General features: G+C 39.4%; 1 protein-coding gene across 1 annotated transcript in view; it reads left to right on the top strand.

Annotated features, from left to right (window-relative positions):
- The window catches only part of CUBN (cubilin), a gene marked incomplete at both ends in the record, with an annotated part of 131,593 nt that overhangs the window by 32,364 nt on the left and 78,309 nt on the right, over nucleotides 1–20,920 (top strand). Inside the window, 5 exon segments of the mRNA XM_079538628.1 lie at nucleotides 1,680–1,866; nucleotides 4,052–4,212; nucleotides 4,745–4,926; nucleotides 5,673–5,829; nucleotides 8,406–8,593. Of these exon segments, the coding sequence (XP_079394754.1) occupies nucleotides 1,680–1,866; nucleotides 4,052–4,212; nucleotides 4,745–4,926; nucleotides 5,673–5,829; nucleotides 8,406–8,593 (875 nt within the window).

The raw sequence follows: 20,920 nt of genomic DNA, 5'->3' as shown, positions 1-20,920 counted from the left end.
TTAGGAAAAACTTGGGTCACATTTCTAAGCCAGCTTTCTAACCCTGCAGGCAGGATTATCACGAAGTCTTGTGACTTTAAGGATCAGGGGGTTGATGATGCATGTCACAAAGCACCAGGGGTGTTAGCGCAGCATGTGTATTATAAGCACAGTCTTTTAAAGGGGCCAAGACTTACATGATTGTTGCACTTAATTTACTAAAGCATATTATATTATAACACAAATGTCTAAAACTCTAGATAAAAAGTTAAATACTGATTTCAGGTGAAGTAGCGTGCAAAAAATTTTTCACTTGTTAATCGCCAAAGTACAGCTCAATGGCAGAAAATTATTGGTCTATTTCAACATCCTGTTACTTTGTTCATCTCATGGTAAATTAGGAGCGTGTTGAGTATCTTGTTTTGAGGGTGTTTATCCTAGAGAAAGCATTTCCAACAGAAGCATTCCAGGTGACAAAGAATTCCCCCCCCCCCCTTATTTTTTTCATCCCTTCTACTCTTTATTTTCAATATCAGAAAAAGCAAAAGTGTTTTACTAGTTAGGAAGGATAGAGAAAGGTTGTGGAAATGACCAACCTTAGATATGGAAGGCTTTAGCTTCTACTTCAGCCCTTCCCCTTCAACTGCTATGCATACTGAAGTATTATTTAAAAGTATTGCTACACTGCTGTACTATGTTAGAAGACAGGTTTCAGAGATCTGTGATTCAAATTGGTATAAAGTGAATCATAATATTCTGCTCACTTTTTGTTGTACTTCATATTCCATCTGAACCTGACCATTTGAAAGTATGTCTTATATTTGCAACCTGTGGGGTCTGGAGCAGAGGAACAGAATGAGACTGCAGAGTTTTCAAATTCAATCTATAACTTAAACCCTTCTCCTCCCCCCCTCCCCCCAAACTATAGTGTGATTCTGTTCTTAATTAAATTAATCAAAAAATATCCTAATAGAAAGAAATAGTGAACTTCCCCCAGTTCTGTGTTAGGTTGGTAGTGTACTGCCTCCTAATTTCTGTGTATCTGTATTCACAAACAGTTATTAACTTTGGAGCTTGTGATGTCATTCAGAGAGTGTTATGTATGATTCTATGTTTTGCTTGCACTTCATGCCTCTTGATGTTTTTCTCTGTTCTCCTATCCTTTACTTGCTAGGCTAATTAAGTTAAGCTCTTCTAATTCCTCTTGCCTGCTTGTCTGATTCCCCACCATCTCCCTAACTTCTCTCTTATCTGTTTTCATTTTATTTCTTGGCTTATTCCTGTTTATCTAGGTGAAGTATCAACATGAAGATTCTCTAATGCATGCAGTTTTTCTCTCCAAAATCAGTCTCATAAACCATTCTGTAGAATGTAGCTAGAGACTGCTTTCACTTTCCTTTTCTGCTTACCTGGGTTTTAGGTCAAATCTAGCTTACTCAGCTGGAATGACTCTGACATTGCCTAACTGTAACAGGCCCAGAGTTCTGGTAAAAAATCAAATATAAGAAAGTCCATGAAAAATCTGAGTTCTGTTTGAAATTGAATTGAAATTTTGATTACATTCAACAGTGTGATGTATGCAAGATAAATTACAATGGAAAGGATGTTGGCTTCTATACCTATCTGTTAGAAATAGAAATTTCCTGTTAATTTAGCACAGAAAACAAGCTCGTTCATACTTGTTTCCGTTCTTTTTGAAGTGTGCTCACACAACTACGATACTGAAACTGGTGTGCTAACATCTCCGAACTATCCAGATAACTACCCTGTCCAGACAGAGTGCATCTACACCATCACAGTGGGAATAAACAGACAGATTGTGCTGCGCTTCACCAACTTCACTCTGGAAGGGAATTTACGCTGTACAGAGGATTATATAGAAATCAGGCAAGCCAAATTATTTCTGTTGTTCTTATTACTGATAGCCACAAAAATTATCCAATTCCACTTAAGCATGTTTGGAAACTATAGCTCTAACTACATGCCTGTGCTGTCAAAGTGGAAAAAAAAGACTTATCAGAGAATTTTAAATGCTATTTTCCTCTGTGTTACTGACCATTTTCCTACCTAGCAAATTCTGTTTCTCAGGGCAAGTAGAGTGTGTGGACTGTACATCTGTATGCTGTGTGTGTGTTGAGTCCCTCAGAGCAGAAATAGAGAGTTTCACTGCCTGTTTTGTAAGATTTTCTGTTTTATATTTATAGTCTTTAACAAGCATCTTTCTGTGATGTAGCAATAAGAACATGTGCAAAATCCGTGATACTTGGCTCTACTGGTATCACCAGTAAACTTAGGATGCAAGCATGGTGATTTCTTTAAAATTTTAGAAGACTGAGCAGGATAAAGTAATAATTGCAGGAAGGCCAAGTGCATGCTTACAACACAGCTGCACCAAGTGGTAAGCTGCTGTATGGGATCTGCACTTTGAAGTGCCAGTGTACCTATTTCTCTGTCCTAAGCCTCTCTGGTTGTTCGCATGGGGTGTGCCACGAGTGTTCATGATCTCAATGAGCATTAAACTAATTCTGCACATTACACCAAATATTCTGTATGGATTTTTCCTCTTTTGAGTTCTTCTATTTTTTGGAGCAAAAAAAAAAGATCTGCTATCTGAAATTGCAGAATCAGTTGGATTAAGATTTTGAATTCCTGCTGAATTAGTTGGTTGTTTCCAGATGTACACACAAGGTAGAGAAAGTTCTGAAAAACTGAAAGAATTTTTCTCTACATTCCAAGTGTTTCGTTCTTTCATCTTAAAGCCATCAGTAAGAGACTAAACTTAATCTAACTTAAACAGTTACAACCTTAATTTTGGGTTGACCTGATTTATGATAGTTGTTTTCTCTGTTTTTGAGGAGAAAAACTGAAAAAGGTATTCATGTATTGCAGAGAACTAACTCTGATGAGACTGTGAAGAGCTCAGTAGCATTTATTAGGCTTTCACATATGCCTAGAACATCTCCAAGTGTAGCTCAGAACATTGCTGCTGTCATAACTGGATTTCCACAAGACGCTTCATCAAACCTGATACCCTTATATGAGGTAGCTAGATCAGTCTTAGTTGAGTGTCACTCTGGTTTCTTGTCCTGAGGTGTCCTCTAACAAACTGCATTCAGTTAACTGAAAAAATGTTCATTTGACCATAGCTACAAGGGCATAGACGCAAGCCAGAGGAGATTCTGGCACAGTTCTTAACTGCTAGCAACCTGAGAAGGCAGCAAGCTGTTTAATCTGGGAGGCTGACAAGAAATCAGGCCTTTGAGAGTGGCAAGATCTAAGTAGAAACTTATCCTAAAAGCCAAGATAAACCTTGAAAGCATTACTGTCTAGTTAAAAAAATATATCAAGATAACACCAGTATGTAAGTATAAATATACTTATTATTCTAATGACCTACAAGGGTATTTGTAACATTATTGCTTAATGTGATTAATATTATCTTGATGCTAAGATTAAAACACAATTGGTAAGCAGACTGCTACCATCTTTTTTTATTTCTACGAGATATGTGCCAGACAACAGAATGTAGGATTTGCATCCCAATTATAGTAAGATATTGCTGCAAACAGTACTTAATTGAAAGGCTAGATGGAATTAATCATCTTGTAGAAACAACTATGACTGGATCTTTCAAAATATGCATCATAGGAGGCATGAGAGATGGATTCCCATTTGTGCAGTGAGAAATAAATATCCTTTTTTAAAGTAAGCAATCTCACACGTTTTTGTACTGGGCTGGGGAGTGAGAAATGAGAATACAGTTTTTCCATCAGATTAGAAGTTTACCTTTAGTTGAAGCAATAATGAATACAGCAGCATTGAATACAACTGAAATATTTAAGTCTGTCAGTGTCAGTGCTGGATGGACATGCTGGACATACCCAACAAGGAGGTGCTTGTGGTAGGACCTCTTAACACAGGTGACAGTATTTGGTAGCTGTTTTTTCCATGGAAGATGAAGAATCAGGATTAGTCTTTCCTAAACCTGAAAGAATTCCGAAATTTTCTGCATTGTTGGTATTTCTCATGTTTTCTCTGGTTGACACATAGCTTTTCTTCTCTATCATTCTAGAGATGGAGGCTATGAAACATCTCCTTATCTTGGAAAATACTGTGGTACAGAGCTGCCTCCAGATATAATATCTCATGGTAACAAGCTATGGATCAAGTTTGTAAGTGATATATTTGGCACAAGAGAGGGGTTTTCAGCAGAATGGGACGGTACATCAGCAGGTACAATGAGTATATCACGTATAAAGCCCTTTTACTTGTCTCATTTTTTATCTTAATTTCTCATCATTTTTTTTTTTTTTTTTTTTTTTTGCACGTCTTTTCTACCTCTCATCCTTGTATGTCTCTGCTAATTACATAACAACACATATTCAGGTTCTTCAGAACAAGAAGATCACTTTGTTGTTCCTCGAAGGGAAGGATATACTTACTATTCCCTAGTAGTATTCCCTGCTAATATTCTCTCCTAATGTAGCATCAGCTTTCATTTGTGTTTAAGTAAAAATGCAACAGAGAGGTTTCTGTTTGAAAAGTAACTTAAAACAAGAGCAGTCTTCACATTAGATAATTAATATTTCTAGGTGCTTTGGGCTCTTTTCCACTTTCAACAGTGTTGACTTAATGCAGATTTTTGGTTTATCACTTAAGATGTTTAGGGCACATGAAAAAAGTCAGTAGTGTGAATCTCACGTCATGTCTAAATCTCTGGTGTTCTCAATGTTAAATGTTGGTTTGGTTTCTTTGCCACTTTCAGGTTGTGGTGGGACTTTGACAGCAAGTTCTGGTATCTTCATGTCTCCCAACTACCCTATGCCATATTATCACAGTTCAGAGTGCTACTGGTTGCTCAGAGGAAGCCAAGGAACCCCGTTTGAAATCCAGTTTGAACAATTTCATCTAGAGTATCACCCAAAGTGCAACTATGATTACCTTGCGGTATGCATAACATGAACCTTTGCTCTACAGGAGGCAGCTAAATATGATGAATGCAAGGGCAAGAGAAAACACATGGTCTTATTTTTCAAATGTTTTTGTGTGAACAGATCCAGAATAGGCAGTGGTGTGCAAAGGGAAGAAAAGCATTTGTGTCTAGATAGGCCACTTAAATGTGAATATGTCTATATCTGTTAAATTAACTGTATTTTGGACCAAGTACTTTGTGATCTTTCCTAGTAAACTACATAAGACAATAACAATTGCAGTAACTCTATTGCTAATCCCAAATTCCATATTCAAATTGTTAAGTAGGTTATTTGAATTATCATTATTGGATTATTTTTATTATAATAAGAGTACACTGTTACCCTCTCAATGAGTAAGTCCCTTTAAATTCACCAGTACTTGATTACTAGCTTCCTGTTTTTTGCACTGATTTGCTTGCTTTTGAAATGCCTGTCAGGCTTTTTCTGAGGAAAAATAATATTTAACCTCTTGTGAACCTAGAAGCTATTCCCCAAGCAGACACTTGGCAGGAGAAATTACTGGGATTTGTCATGCTATCAGCTTTATAAAAATTCAATACTTAGCATTGTGCTGTCAAAGCTGAAGCAGTTCTAGTTTTTCAAATTCTGTAACAAACAGCAGAATCATCAAAATTATGTATTATGGGGGAACTGACATGCTTTTCTGCCTGATTTTAAATTTTATGCTCCTTTCATCTTCCTTTTATTCTTTCCATGAAGATATATGATGGCAACAGCAGCAATGCGAAACAACTTGGTAAATTTTGTGGGAATCAGATACCACAGCTCATCAATTCAAGTGGAGACAGTGTGTATATAAAACTGAGGACAGATAGCAGTGTGCATGGTGGAGGTTTTTTAGCTAACTACAAACAAGGTAAGTAAGCAAAAGGTGACGAAAAGAACATGTTTCTATAGTTTTAGTTTTTCCCTGAGACACCATCTTCCAGCCCACGATCTCACTTATTCATTAGCAGAGAACAAAGCAATAGAGCCTATTATTGACCCAGATTCCTTAGCCTGATCCAGACACAAAAGCCAGAAAACTAAAAACTGCCCATCATAGAGATAATTTCATAGCAGCAGGGTCTCCGCATCAGCTTTCTTCTATTACTTGCATCAATAACACTTTCTGCTCCAGAGTCACTCAGAATACCTGGTGTTGAAGGTCCCCAACAGTGTGGATTGGAGTGTTCTTGTTCACCTGTCTGCTCAGCCTCATGATCTCTCAACTGAAAAGGCAGATAGAGTAGGCTTCTCTGCCCTTTGGGCTGCTGTGAATTAGGATGGCAAAGGATAAGGGAGTTATCTTTAGTTCTCAGGGATCATTAAGGGTGTTTAGGATGATTAGGTGATCGGGAACACTTCAAAAATTTCATTTTTGTTTTATATTATGGGGTAGGGGTCACGTTTTTCTTCATAGAAGAATGAGTGTAAGAATAGTTCTACCCCAGAAGCGTTGCAAGAATAACATTTGGCAAAACAAAACAAAAAATATAGAGAGATACACGAGGAATTAAAGTTATTCTATTTCTAGTTATAGCTTTAGATATTTTCCCAATATTTACTTTCCCCATTATACGTTATAGGTTACATAGTTAGATATACTTTGGAGGGTAAGGAATTTCTCCTTATACAAAATGAGTTACAGACATCTTTGGGTACTCTAAATATGCCATGCTCAACTGTTAGAAATTGCTGTAGGTTTTTAGACATTGTTGTCCTCTGTTGGGCAGTAGTAAATGCATTACAAAAAAACCTCTATAGCTGTTCACCACATGGAACACATAATTAGAAGGGTGAAGGAGTGTTGTCGTCTTAAGTCCTTAAAGATAACACAGATTAATCTACCGTGTAATTTTCAGACTTCAAAATCAAGATGATGAATACATCATACATAATACAATCAAGGGTTCTTTTTCTGCTCTATAAATAATTAAACAGAGCACTTACAAAGCATTTAGATACAGGAGTTGAGCTATCAGATGTGTGATCCACACTTCGCATTCTTATTTAATTCCTGATGATGCACATGCACCCAAAAAAGCTTTCAATAGCTTGCCCAAAAGCTAAAATTATGTAGGAAGTAACAGTGTAAAATAAGAATGCTTCTATGCCAGATGCATTTATGTGTACATGAAAGAAAGGCAGTGATGAATTGGAAAACATTGTAAAGGAAAACTCAGTATCAAAGTTAACATATATCTGGCACAAAGGTGCTTTTGTATTTCTCATAAAATCACAATGGCAGGGGGTAACAGCTTTTGCTTATCTTACATTCTTCAAAATCCATTTCATGCTTTTCATCCTGTCCTTTCAAATAGTTATATGCCTCAGTGTAGCTTGCAGAAAAGTCCCTTTCTACAGGGTCCTGACCCTTGGCTGCTTTCTGGAGGTTTTGAACTCTTAAAAACACAGACCTTACTGCTTTGTAAATCACTTGGAAAGAATCAAAAAAATGTGCAGAAGGTAGGTGTATTATTCGTTTTGACAGACAATAGAAGATTCTTGCAAGTGAATCTCAGCTATTTCTGTTGTTCAAACACTGCAGATTTGCTGTGCAAGGCAAGCAGCCTATCCTGCCTCCTGCCCACATCTTCTCTGCGCATCACTCTGGTCTGCTCCCAGCACACGCTGTATACTGTCTTAAGATGACAGATCGCTCATGTCGATGTTTTCTGTCTTTAGTGGAAGTTGGGTTCAGGAAAACAAAGCTCACTGACCCAGTGCCATAGCTGTCATTCCACTTTTTGTCTAGCATAGTTCATTTTTTCTTTTTTCTGCCTTGCAAGGAAAGCTCATTATTCCAGGTGTGTGTGCCCAGTTTTTCTGCTCGGCTGTTATTGCATGACTTGAAATTAAAATCACAACTTCTTTTGAAAGACTTTCATACCCACTTCATATTCCTGGGGCTAGCAAATCCAATATAAGCACTATGGTTTCAATTTGCTGATTTAGCAATTGGATTCTTGTTTTTTCTTCTAGTTTGCTAAAATAAACCATTTTAAGTCATCAGGCAAACTTCGTTGAGCACCGTTCCTCAAAACTGTTTCAAAATGATGAGGCAAGTTTAGATCATTAGTTAAAATAATAATAATGCAAGAAACCATGCATTGGAACCATGCATTTGGAACTTAAGAAAACAGGCCCCCCAGAAATCTTTACTATAGTACAAAAATTGGTGGATGTGTCTGCAAACATCAGGAAGAAAAACCATAGCAGAGATGAAAACTTCAAGTTTGGAAAGTCTTTTCTTTTTCTTCTCTCAGATCAGATGTAGTACGTCCTTCAATAGGTAATAACTCCCTTTTTGTCTGTTATCTTCTCTCTAATCTCTGAATAAAAATACTTCTTACATTGTAGTGGTATCAGTAATTTCAAGTACTTGTTTGTTTTCAGATGCTGCAAATATAATTTATAACTTTTTTTTTTTTTTTTTTTTTTTTTTTTTAGTTTGCCACGAAGTGCTCACTGTTAACCGAAGCTATGGTGTACTGGAAAGTTTAAATTTTCCAAATAATTACCCATTGACGGAGCACTGCAGCTGGACTATTCAAGCCACAAAGGGGAATACACTCAGCTATAGCTTCACAGCCTTTGATGTAGAAGATAGACCTAGCTGTGACCGTGACTACTTGAAGGTATGTGCTCAGATTCTAGAAACAAGAAGAAGAAAAAAAAAAAAAAAAAAAAAAAAACCAACAAAAAAAACCAAACCACCACCACCAAGAAAGATGCATAAAATTGGAGTAAATTTATCCTACTGAAATTTAGGCATTAAAGCCCAATTGTGTAGTCCAAATGTTTTCTCCCTGTTTCCTCTGAGGAGGCAGGTAAGCACTGACAGAGATTAATTCATCCTACCTTGAGACAGATGCCTGCAACACGGAGGATGCTTCACTGTGCAAGTGCCTAGATTTGCTACAGAGGGTCTAAATAGTATCACCTTAGATGAGGTGCACCATTTTACATGGCTGAAGTAATATGGCATGACTTACGTAAACAAGTGGAAGAAATTCTGAGATGAGTAGAATGATGACAAAAAGACAATGGGCCCAGTTTTTTTTCTTGGTTTTATCTGAAAAGTAGTGGGCAATGTTCAGAAGTTTTAAAGTGTTTTATTTCTATAATTTTTAAAAGGGAGTTTTTCTGTCTCCTGTATATATTTGTCTTTTCATAGTTACTGTCTTGCTTTAAAGGGCCTGAAAGGAATTGAACTTACAAAAAATAAGTTTTAGCTAAATGAAACAATCCAGTCAAGCTGAAGCCAAGTGACTTTTATTTTCAGTTCCTATAATATTTCTAAGACAACTAAAAAGATATTTCTTGAAGTATTGTACTTCATACAAGAGAAATGGAGTAGCCATTATCACGGAGGGTTATAATCTGCTTACAATTTTGGTGTTTGCTGAAATAATCAATTATTCAGATCCTACCCTTGTACAGGATGCCAGCACGCAATCCCTGTGCTCTACTTAGGTTTTGCACAAGAGGAATTGAAATGTAGAGATGTGTTAGAGGAGGCTACTTACAGCCAAGGACAGGAAAAGGAACAGTGCCCACATTTATGGAGTTACTTAGTACCCTGGACTGTTGCAGCAGGCCAAACAACAGCCCTGGTGTTGGGCTAATGTACTCCCTCTAGACTTCTTCCTTCACTCCCCATACCTCTGTATGCCAGCTTTCACAGCTCAGAAATCAGTAACTAACTGGCAAAAAAAAGTGGTGTTCTTCCAGATTTATTCTGGTTTTGGCCAGGAATTGAAAGAAATAATAGACATACAAAGAAAATAAACAAGGGAGCACTGTATTTATACTGAGAGCTAGCAGAAGTTAAACTATGGCTCAATTTTGCGAGCGAAAATGAAAAAGTGGAGCCAAATGGAGAGGGCAGTGCTAGTCTCCAGATGCCTAAGCCCTTGAACCGTGAAAGGCAGGAGCCCTGTACACAGTAGCCAGCCAGTGAAGAGCAACGGACTTGCCAGAAGACACTATTCTAGATGTAAGTCAAGACTGGAGGAATAGTGCCAGAGGCAAGGACCTGATCCAAAGCACTTAAAAGAACAGAAATAAAACATATCGGAGGGAGTAGACGGAGAGCAGAAAAGTACTTGTACTTCTTTGTTCTAACAATTCTTCATCGTTTCCAATCAAAGAAAATACAGACAAAGAGGTATAAAGAGGAAAACTCAAGGGAAAAGCAGTCGTGGAAGAGTGTTAAGAAGGCTTTAATTTGCAATTCATATCACATTATTTGCGGGAGTCCTTCTCCAAATGCCATTAAGAAATACTACTTGGAAAAATGTTCTCATTTGGTTCTTGCGTGCTGGACAAATATGTGCCATAGTGTTTAAAAAAAAAAAAGGAGAACAAGGTTGAACCAGCCAGGGGACTGAATAGTATTTGCTCTCACCCTGTGTTGCAAAAGGCTGTGGAGTACTCTGTGGTATAGGGGAAAGGGGGAAATCATCTGGAATAAATGTGCAGCTGACTTTCTCAGCAGTCTGCAGATATTTAGGACCTCTCTGTCTGAAATCCATACGGGATCTGACTCTGCTGCAAATTAGAAAAAAAAAAAAAGTTAATAAAAAATCCCAGTAAACTCATAGCTGTTTGGCTGAGATAAAATTACTTTTCTGCCACATGCTAGTTTTGAAATTTGTTTATTGCAAAGAGGCCTAAGAGGGAAAAGATCTGATTCTCTGACTGGAACACTGGGGAAACAGAGGTATAATCTGTTCCCTGCGGTCCAAGTGGGTGGTGTCTGAACCAGAGCCTTTCACCCTTTTCTTGGAGGAAATTGTAAGCTTCTGCTCAGGCAGTTTTCATATTGCTCCACTCACAGAACTGAGTGCTGATCAGGTGCTCTCTTTCCTTGAGGGCTTTTCAGGTATCTCTTTTCCCACCTCCCTTTCCACCCCAACCCTTCACAGTAGGTAGCAACACCCTATACCTGCTTCTTAGCCCCAACAGTAACAACCTGGTGAACCATGGCCGGCAGCAGTGACAACATCTGCTAATATTTGCGAGGAGGTTAGTGACTGGAAGGACAAGGGCAAGCTGTTGTGTTGGATGTGGTGGCAAAGGAATTAAGGGAAAGAAATGAGTGATACAAGAAGACAAGATGAAATGCTGCAGTGGTGTTATTGCAGAGAACTGACCTGCCTGAACAGAGTACAATCAAGGAATGGCAGTTGCAAAAGAAAACAAAGAGCAAACCTGCTTTCAAGTCAGTGGGGAAAAAAAGGTTTAATGCATGTGGACTTATTTTTATGACATCATTAGTGTATCAACTAGAACTCCAATTTTTTGAAACCTTTCTAAGTTCTGAAGGCAAAAATTATGGTGCTTGGTAGGGAAAGATGCATTCCTGGTTCTCCTGGCCCAGACAGTGTGGGTTGGTCCCAATCTCCACCCTGGAAAAGGGTTTGCATTTAGTTGTGGCTTATGTTTCTGACCCATACCCACATGCACTATAAGAGAAGAGTGTTTTGCCTCGTGATTAATTCACTCTGATGCACATAGGAGACAATCATATGCTCTTTGCTCCCTGGCTTAGTCCACATATGAGTCAGAAATTAAATGTGTAGAAAAATGACAAAACCGAAAGTTCTGACACACAGATATTCCTAGTGGCTGGCAGTTACCAAAGATGTTATCATCATATAGAGCAAATAGCTGCTTCAAATAAGAGGTGAAGAACGAGATGGACTTCCAAAAGATGTCTGGTATCCCAGAGTGAAATGCAGTCAGAGCAGTGCATTGAGAAATCAGCCATGTGTTGCGTTACCTATTTCCCGTACTCCTTTAATCACGGGATGCTTCTTGTGAGCCAGCCTGCCTTCAGCAGCTGCTGGCCGGCATTACTCATGGTGGGCAGCATTTCTTTTTGGCAGGGAGCCTTGGTCGAGCCTGGGCCAGGCCTGCATTGCCACTGCCGCAGCACATGCGTGGATTTATGCCTGCACCAGGTAGGAAGGAGCAAGCCGTGTCCTTCCAACTTGGTGACAATTTTCTGCCCTTGTTCTTAGGTGCCAGAAATCAAGGAGAGAGGCTAAACTGCAGACTTTGGTAATGGTTGCTTATAGCATTTTCTCAACAACTGAGCAGTGGGCTATGTATCATGGCCTGTCAGAGGATGTTGGCACATGGCTGGTAATGCTCACAGGAGGCCTAGGATTTTGTAAAGAACCTTATAGTGAAATTTCAAGAATAGATGATGAATTGCTTGTGACAAAGACTTTGCATAAGTGGCAATGATAAGATACAAGGCATGTTGAATAGAAGACTATTTCTTTGTGATGTTGGACTAGCTGTAATTAGATTGGATGCTCTTTAAATTACATTGCATTCTGTGGCTTGGCTTAATAACCTAACATTAGTCTTTCTAGTGGAGTCATCAAGCTGAAGTCAGTGAGATATTGCAGAAAATGATACAGAAATGTCATTCCTTCCTTTACGCTCACCAGGTTATTAACTGAACAAGCATACATTTAGCCCCTCCATCTTTAATGATGAATTACCTTCTTATTTAATATGATAGAACATAATCTCCAAAGAAACAAATCTATTTTATAAATAAGAAGATAGTAATGTTACTGCCTAAAGATCAGAGTTTTGCAGTAGGATTGAAATTTATTCCCTTCTTACTAAAGGAAAATATTTCAAAACCACCAATTTTCCAGTCTGTCACTGACAACTTCCCTCTAGGTTCTTCTGCTCACAACATGAAACCTTCCCTGGAAGTCCAGTCTGTTAGCTATCTGCTTTTATAAGCACGGGGAAGGCTTTGCCCATTCTTATGTAAGATGCCACCAGCCTGATAAGCAGACAGTAAAATGTTGTGTGGCAAGACAAGTTTCAGAGCTGTCTAATTCTCAGCCCTTTGGCTTGTGCAGCACATCAGTATATGATAAAGATGGAATTACCATTAACCCAAAGGAATTATTGTTGAATTAATGCAAAAACACATCTTATGGGACAACTGTCTGCCTGATAACCATAGTGGCCTTTCTTCTGATGCAGGGCAGGACATTATTCCTCTTTGGAATAAAGTGCTTCCATGCTTCTTCACTGCCAGTCCACTTAAGCAGTCTGGAGTGATTAGCCTTGGGTGGTTAAAATATCATTGCATCCTTTAGATATAATCAGATGAGTACAGTAATTAACATGGCATCTGCTCCTGACGACTACTTCATTTCCTTCTGGTGGTAACAGGATGTGTCCTTGGTTTTTTTTTTTCTTCTTTAAACTACAGCATTCCAAGGATGTGCCATAACATCCTTTTTCTCCATCTGGGAGTAATGTATTAGATAATTGCTGCTTGTGTTCAGTTGGTCATCCTCTTTTGTTATTGACTTATTGTGGAGGGGGAAAAAAAAAAGCTTACTCTTATCTAGTTTTGCTCTCTTCTTTACTTGTTAGTAAATTAGTAAATATACTTAAACCATATTAGGAGATGATCATTATTACATTTATGACTGTGTCTTTTCAAAGTGCTGCAGGAATTCTCCAAGCACAGAGAGTGGCATTGCTTGTGGCCATGCACTGATTTACAAAATGTCACCGGTAGTACATCACCCTGGGGAAGCAGACGATATATTAAATATACTCATCCAGGCTCTGTATGCAGACATCAAATTACAGCCTTCTGGCCAGCTAGCAGTGATATCCATTAATGCATAACCATGCAAGCTGGCAGCAGGCCAGCCCTTTTCCAGAGTTCCTTCAGGGGTCTGTAAGCTTCCACCAAACATTTTTCAGTGTGAGATAATTAGGGTGAAAGTGACAGTTCTCAGGTCTCTATGGCAGGGCTCACCACTGGTGCACAGGGAAATCCTAGCCCTTGCACTGATTTTCACTGGACAGTCATGAAAAGGAGAATGCAGGGCTGAAAAGCTGCTTGCCATGTACAAGACTGGCTCAGGACTGAGGAAGATTTTTGTTTTCCTATTTGCCTGTGTTGCAAGAATTGAAGTACTATTTGGCTCAGCTGCTTGAAAGGTTACTGAGAAGCAGATAGGAGAAAAAAAAAAAAACCAAAAAACCACCCCAACCCAGCAAGGCTGCTAAATTTGTCAGTGTTGAAACGGTTGCATGATGCCTGTAGGAGCCTCAGATGACAAGAAGCACGAGTGGCACAGGAAGGAGCAGAAACCCTGCTCTGGGCCTCACAAAATGAGTCAGATTCATGGGCTCTGCTCTCTCCACGCCCTGCCAGCTCAGAGCAATGTGACATGGCCTGTAAACTTCAGGAAGAAGTGCTGTACAGTAGAGTGACTGTGAAATACTAGCACATGCAGCTGATGCCCCTTGCTGGGAAAATGGCACCTGGGACTCATCTCATTGCTACTGGATTCTCGTCTCTTCTGTTCAACCCTTGTCCTCCAAATTTTGCTAGAAAGCCTGGCCAGTGAGCAAGGCTATCAGTGCAGTGAAGGGGCTTATCCCCCTGAGCACAAACATCATGATACAAAGTGACATGGTGGCAGAAGAAACCCCACTTGGCCTGGTCAAAGCTTTGCCTCACTATGGGAAGCACCCAGACAAGTGAGGAAAAAACCTACTAGACTCTGGCCAAGGTCTTCTCCCTTTCCTTATATCTGTTCCCATAAGTAGGTGGTGGTGGTTTTTTTTGGTTGGGTTTTTTTCGTTTGTTTTGGTTTGGTTTGGTTTTTTTTTTAAGTATAATGGGAAGGAGCATTTCTCTTTTTCTGCATCTTTATTTGCAACTTTTCTCCACTGCCGTAGTTACACATGATGCAGATTTTCTGAAATGGGGATTCCCGGAGAGGGTCTCTTCCTCTGGCTGTGTCAGCATGATGCTGCTGCTTGTGCTGATAGTTTGATTCATGTAGGTTAGCAAAGCATGTGAGGATCATTCTGCCCATCCGCCTGGGCTTTTCGATGTCCCAAGCTCTGTAGCGGTCCCCCGCCCTCACCATGGGTGACTTTTCACCGCAGGGGAACCTTCCTGACTCCTAAGCTACTGAGGAAAGCAGACATAGTATCAAAATAGCCATAGCCTTGTGACCAGGCATTTGTAGTCCCATTGCAACATGGGCACTGACCCTGAGCAGCCTGGGGTCAGCAAGGCACTGCTGTGTTTTGGCTCATCCTGTGTGCTCAGTGAGGCTGCAGGACTGCCCCACTGCAGCTCACTGGGACCTCTCTGTCCAGCCAGCATGGCAGTAGGGATGAGGTGCTTGCCTAGCACAGGCTTTAGGATTTGAAATATCATGCTGAACAAATGAAGTCTAAAGTGCAGGTCTTGGGTTTGACTGATTGGCTGTGCGTCTCCTAGGCATTCCTTTCTCAAACTGCAATTGCTTCCTTCTCTGATATCTAGACCAATTTTACAATTTCATCCCAAGAAGTACCCTACATTTCTTCCATTCTTATACGAAGCTCAAAGCCTTGTTGACGATAGTTGTTATTTCTGCAAATGATATGAAAATAAGTATTTCTTAGAAAGATGGAAATAAGCAGATTTGCCTGCAGTTAGAAATTTTTGTTCCTTCTGAGGAGGTAGAAAACAGTCATGTAAGAGGTGACAATTTCTTTCAAAAATGTCACTGCAGTGCAATGTGGAATTTAACCCTGCCTGAAATTTTCAAAGGGCTCTGTGTACTTCAGGCTCAAGTCACAAGAGAAAACATAGATACAACTCTTACTCTCATAAAACTAGACATTTACATGTTTTCATGTATTAGTTCAATCCCAAAGCGATTAAGCAGTGTGCTTATTATATCTGCTGAAGCACAATTTCAAACTATTATACTATGGAAGAAAATGGTTGATTAGTGAAAGAAGGGTGTCTGTTCGGAGGCAAGGAAGTTGCCTGCAGTTGAGCAAGGAGTTTTATCTAGGGTCATCCAGGACATAAACATGCTTAAATAGTCATATTGAAACATTATTTAGGAAGAGTTCTTAGGAAGGGTTTTTTTTTTTTCTAGTGGTAATTATGAACACCTTTCATCATCCAAATGCAAACGTAGCCTTCTGTCATTCTCCTGTTTGTACAGAAATAAGAAGGCTCCACATATTACATCATTGGAAGTTGTAAACTGGCTTTGTTTCTGTGAAAACTGTTTCTGTGGTGCCAAGCCAGAGCAATGTGCCACATCTTGCAGCATTAGTTTCCCTTTTTTCTCGGGCTGACAGGCCTGCTTGTACACTCAAGCTTGTACACTGTTTCTTCTCAAAGGAAATGTGCTGCATGGAAATGGATTGTTTTTATCTGTGTTGATTCTTAACTTTTAGTGGTCTTTCTGAATGATGATTATATTGTCTGGTTTTTACATCATTTTGTTTTCTGGAAACAGATTTGTTGTGCTGTCATCTCAACTTTCTTCTCAAAAACCTACCCATGCACGAAGAGCTGCCACCTGTAATCACTGCCTGTAATATTTAGATCAGTTGAAACAATCCCATGACAGGTTTCCCACTTCTGAGAGAAAAGGGATGTTAGCATGTGACAGAACAACTCCTTGAGCGTGTCTCTGGGTGCCCCTGTGGTCAGTGGGACAGTCGTAGTCATGCCGGACTGATCCCAGATGCAAACCCCTTTCCTGAATTCTGCAAAGTCTGCTCCAGACCTGTTGCAGCTAATTCTTGTACAAAAGCTTTTAAGACTACGAGCAATGTGTATCAAGACTCTAACTGACAGGATAATTAATGCAATTATTCACAATTACGCAACAAATTAATGACATCTGGCAATACTAATATTGACAATATATAATAGAATTACCTGTTAGTAATAGAATTATTGACAATAAAATTGAGAACTGTTGGCATTAATAGGATGGCTTATACCTTCATGTGAAACTGAAAGTTTGCCTTTGAGCCTGCCATCTGGATCAAGACTAGGGCTTGTGCCTAACAAACGTTACTGAGTAGATTTTTACTGTAGCAGAATAGGCTGGAAGTTTTCCTTTATAATAATTTTTTGATGAAGAAAATATCCTTTTGACAAAAATATAATCATCTAAAGCAACATTAAAGTTTTGCCCTAAGAAAAGCCAGTATTCTGTTAGGATCATTGAGTATATGGAGCCCCACGATCTGCTATGATCTACGATCTGCCAGTGTCACTTTGCAAGAGGAAATAAGCTTGACGAGGCTTTTGGCTAGCAAAATATTTCCTCTTTGTGTATGCCCAAATGAAAGCCTTCAGAGTTTCTGTCCTTCCATTTGTTTTCTTTTTTCCATGCAGCACAAGCTCCATTTTTCAGTAAGCTCTGCTCTTGAGCCCTTATTTCAGTTCTGGCAGTGAACTCCTCTGATGTAGTTCACGCTGCTTTGCTCCTCCAAAGAGAGGTGAGCATCTCTAGCCTTCAGGACATCATTGCTGGTGTTGATGACGTGCTTCCAAGCTAAAAGTCAGAAAGCCAGTAATCCACTGGTGACCATGGAGCCTCCTTAGGGAGCTGACCACACTGAGCATTTCCTGCAGCCTAGGCTAGCTGCTCAGCTCCAAAGCAGATGGCTTTCATCAGCCACCTCGCTGCATGGCAGTCCTTCAGCTTTCAGCCCTTAGGGTGTGGGCAGCTCCCCCACACACTCAGTGTCAGCTGGCTCTTGGGCAGCCTAATAAGGAGCTTTGCATAGCAATTGTTGACCTATGCCTAATGACACATCTGAAGGTACCTCAGCGCTGCCTAGACCTGGTGCTGTTGATGGGATATAGCACTCGTGCTGCTGGGCAGCTTTTGAATGAAGGGAGCAGGGGAAGGGAAGCTTCCATATTTTGCCATGCTAAGGATCTTAAACAGTGCTGCAATTGTTTGCAAATTTTGCTTGTTGCATAATCTGCCAAAATCTTTATGAAGCTCTTGGATTTTGTGATGGATTCTAGAAGGTCTGAGCAAATAAATTACAAAACAGATATCCACGCAGAAAGGAAGCAAGCAAATTCTTCCTAGTAAGCAGCTGGAGGGAAGCCTGCTCCCCAGTTCCTGGAGTCAGCGTGCTGCTGGAGGGGCCAACAAACTGCTCTGAAATGCAACCATCCTGCACAGATTGAGGGAGTGCTGTGCCTCACATGAGGGAAGAATTGTCTTTAACATGCAGCAGTTCAGGGTGGCATAGCTAACAAGGTAGGCCCTTACACGAGAAACACTATCTCTGAGATGCAGAGAGAAATCACGGCTTGTGAGATCTGTGTTCAGCTTTGGTTTCACTCGCCGATATTTCTGTGAGAGCAAAATGTGGTTTTAGAAGTTCAGAATGCTTTGTGAAACCACGCAGCTGTTCCCTTCATTTATAAGTGAAAGACAGCTTGAAAAAAAGTGCTGTAATTCTAGCAGTGGTGGCTCTGCCCCTCTCAATGAGTTACAGCTGGGCAGGCTCTCATGTTTCCTGTGAAACACCGCGTTGAACCCAGACCATGGGGCAGCACTGTGTGAAGGGATTGCCATAGAAACCATTATTTGTGTCTTGAAAAAACACTGGTTGCTTTCAGGGGAAATTACATAGAAATGTGACGTTTGCTATCAGATTAAAAATAACAGTTCCTTGACAAATCAAAGTTACAGGAGGCTTATAAAGCTCTTTTTTGTTTTGATTTGAAAGTTTCTGGGTATGACTTAGTCCATAGTTCTATATCAATTGGTTTTTGTTTTTTTTTTTTTTTTTCCATTGGAACCACTAAAGCTAACGGCTGATTATTGCATACGTGTCTTTTTGCTTCTCATTTGGAGCTTGGATTCATGATCTCCACATCGATTCGTTCTTCCCCATTCACGTTTTTCTGGTGTAAGATTTCTATGGCTTGAAGCCATAGAAATATGAGTAGTATATACCACAAGACTGTCGAAGGAAGTAGTACTATTAGAAAGCTAATTGGATCTGACTATATTTCATTTTGCTGAACTTAAGACATAAAAGAACGTGCGAAGCTCTCAGCGTCGCTTGGAAGAAGGTCATAACTATAATGCTGGGTGTGGGACAGCTCTGTTTGTCAGGCTTTGCATTTGGGAAGAATACAGATGGATGCAACTTTTTACCATCTAATATTTAAAACAACTTTGTATCTGATCCCTAGCACATCCAATCAGGTCTTTCTGAGAGCTACCAGAAGTAGGTCTGTAAGTGGAAGCTTTAAATCTTTTCTGATTTCACCCAGTGACAGTTCTCAAGTTCCAATACATTTCTCATGCTCTGGGCATTTCATGATATCAGAAGATTGAAAATGGAAAAAAAATTCACGTTCACCAGCCATAAAGTAAGCCATGGAATATTACCATAGAACTATTCCAGCAACCTGCCCCTAACTTCTGGCTGAACTACAACCAATTTATTTTTTATTAAAAAAAAAAAGATTTTCAAACTTGACTGTCAGCTCAAGGATTTGAAATCACTTGAGTAGATTTCTGGCTCCAACTATGTCTGAACTCAGCACAAAGTTTCTGACAGTTCTGCAAGCCCAGCGTTGAGAGCAGAAGAGTCGAGGGCTTCGTTACTGATTACCATGTGTGAGTGCTAGAAAATGTGTAAAATTAGTAGCTAGCATGGTTAATCAGTATTCACTGTAGTATCATACTCCTGTAATATCAGTAGTCAGTGTAGGAGAGTTGTTAGTTTAATTAGAGGTATTTGGAAAAGAGATTTGAATAACAAAAAACAAAGATAAATCTTGGCTGTCTTCCTTGAGTTCATAGGTTTGAATTCTTTGCATGGGGAGAATTTTAGGGTGATGGCTTCAGAACAAGGAAATTTTTTTGTTGAAATTCATAAAGAAAACATGCAAAAAATTCACACTGAGAATGTTCAGGTATGGTTTCCATGTCAGTAATTTGCTGGATTGTGTTAGGAGGATGCATGCTCTTCTGTGAGACAGAAGATCAGATGAACTGGGACAAAGTGATAAGAAAGCATGAGAGTTTCCGTCTAGTCAGAACTAGACTGTTATTCTAAACTATCAGAATCATTGTAACGTAACAGCAAATAGTAAACCCACTGGTAACCTGATATCATAAGTCAAATTCAATTTAGTTACATCTAATTTCTACCAGGTTTGTAACCCTTGCATATCTTTCTCTCTGAATAAAGATACTGAGTATTACAATATTTGGTGTAGAACTAAGATACATGTTCAGTGTGATTTACTGAACATGAAAAAGACACACCAAGAGGATAGGACAGAGCCTTTAAAAGCATTTGAAGACAACTGATGAGGCTCTGAGCACCCACTCCCACTCTATCAAAACATGTTTTAAATATTTTTGTTTAAGTGTGAGTATGTAACTAACTTCAGTTTTCAAGATTCAAATGATGTAAATACAGGATTCTTTTTTAATTTTTTAGTGTTAATGTTTTAAGAGTAGGATGGAGAGATTCTCATCTGTGTTTTAGGCTGGCTACATCAGCCAACACCCTGACTGTCAAAATGCTGTCCTGTACAACATGACTTCCAGATAAAATATATAGTGTTTTGCGGTACGGAAGTTCAGAAATCATGGTTCAGTCCACTTCTCCTCCAAAGCAGGACACTGGTTGTATGATCCTAACACAGTAAGCAAACACACGTAATGTTTACTTTGAGGTTTTTGAGAATTCATTTTACTTTTTGTTTTCAGTTTTTCATCACTGTTCCAGGAGGCTCTGGTGATGCCAACTGCTTGGTATACTCCATCATTTCCTAGGGAAATCATCTGAGTGCATTAAAGAGATAAAGGCATAATATGAGTTATCACTGAAGGGTTTGGAGGCACTGGGAGTATTAGATGCATAGTCAAATTGGAACCCAGGACATCTTCCTTTTTTGTTTTTTATGTCAGTTTATTGCCTGCTGTTTGTTTTGTTCTTCCCCAGTAACCTCAATACATACCAAAACAGAAACAGGAAAACTTTCCTACTTTGCTCACTGTGTAGCCAGGTTTTAAAACATATTGTGGTTACCTTCGATCAGTGTTGCATTCAAATCACTCATGTTGCTCTGTAAGAGTGGCCAGTGTCAGAAGCTA

This window comes from Tetrao urogallus (assembly GCF_951394365.1).
Source record: "Tetrao urogallus genome assembly, chromosome: 7".
NCBI lineage: Eukaryota > Metazoa > Chordata > Aves > Galliformes > Phasianidae > Tetrao > Tetrao urogallus.
This window is presented reverse-complemented; position numbering and strand designations above follow the sequence as displayed.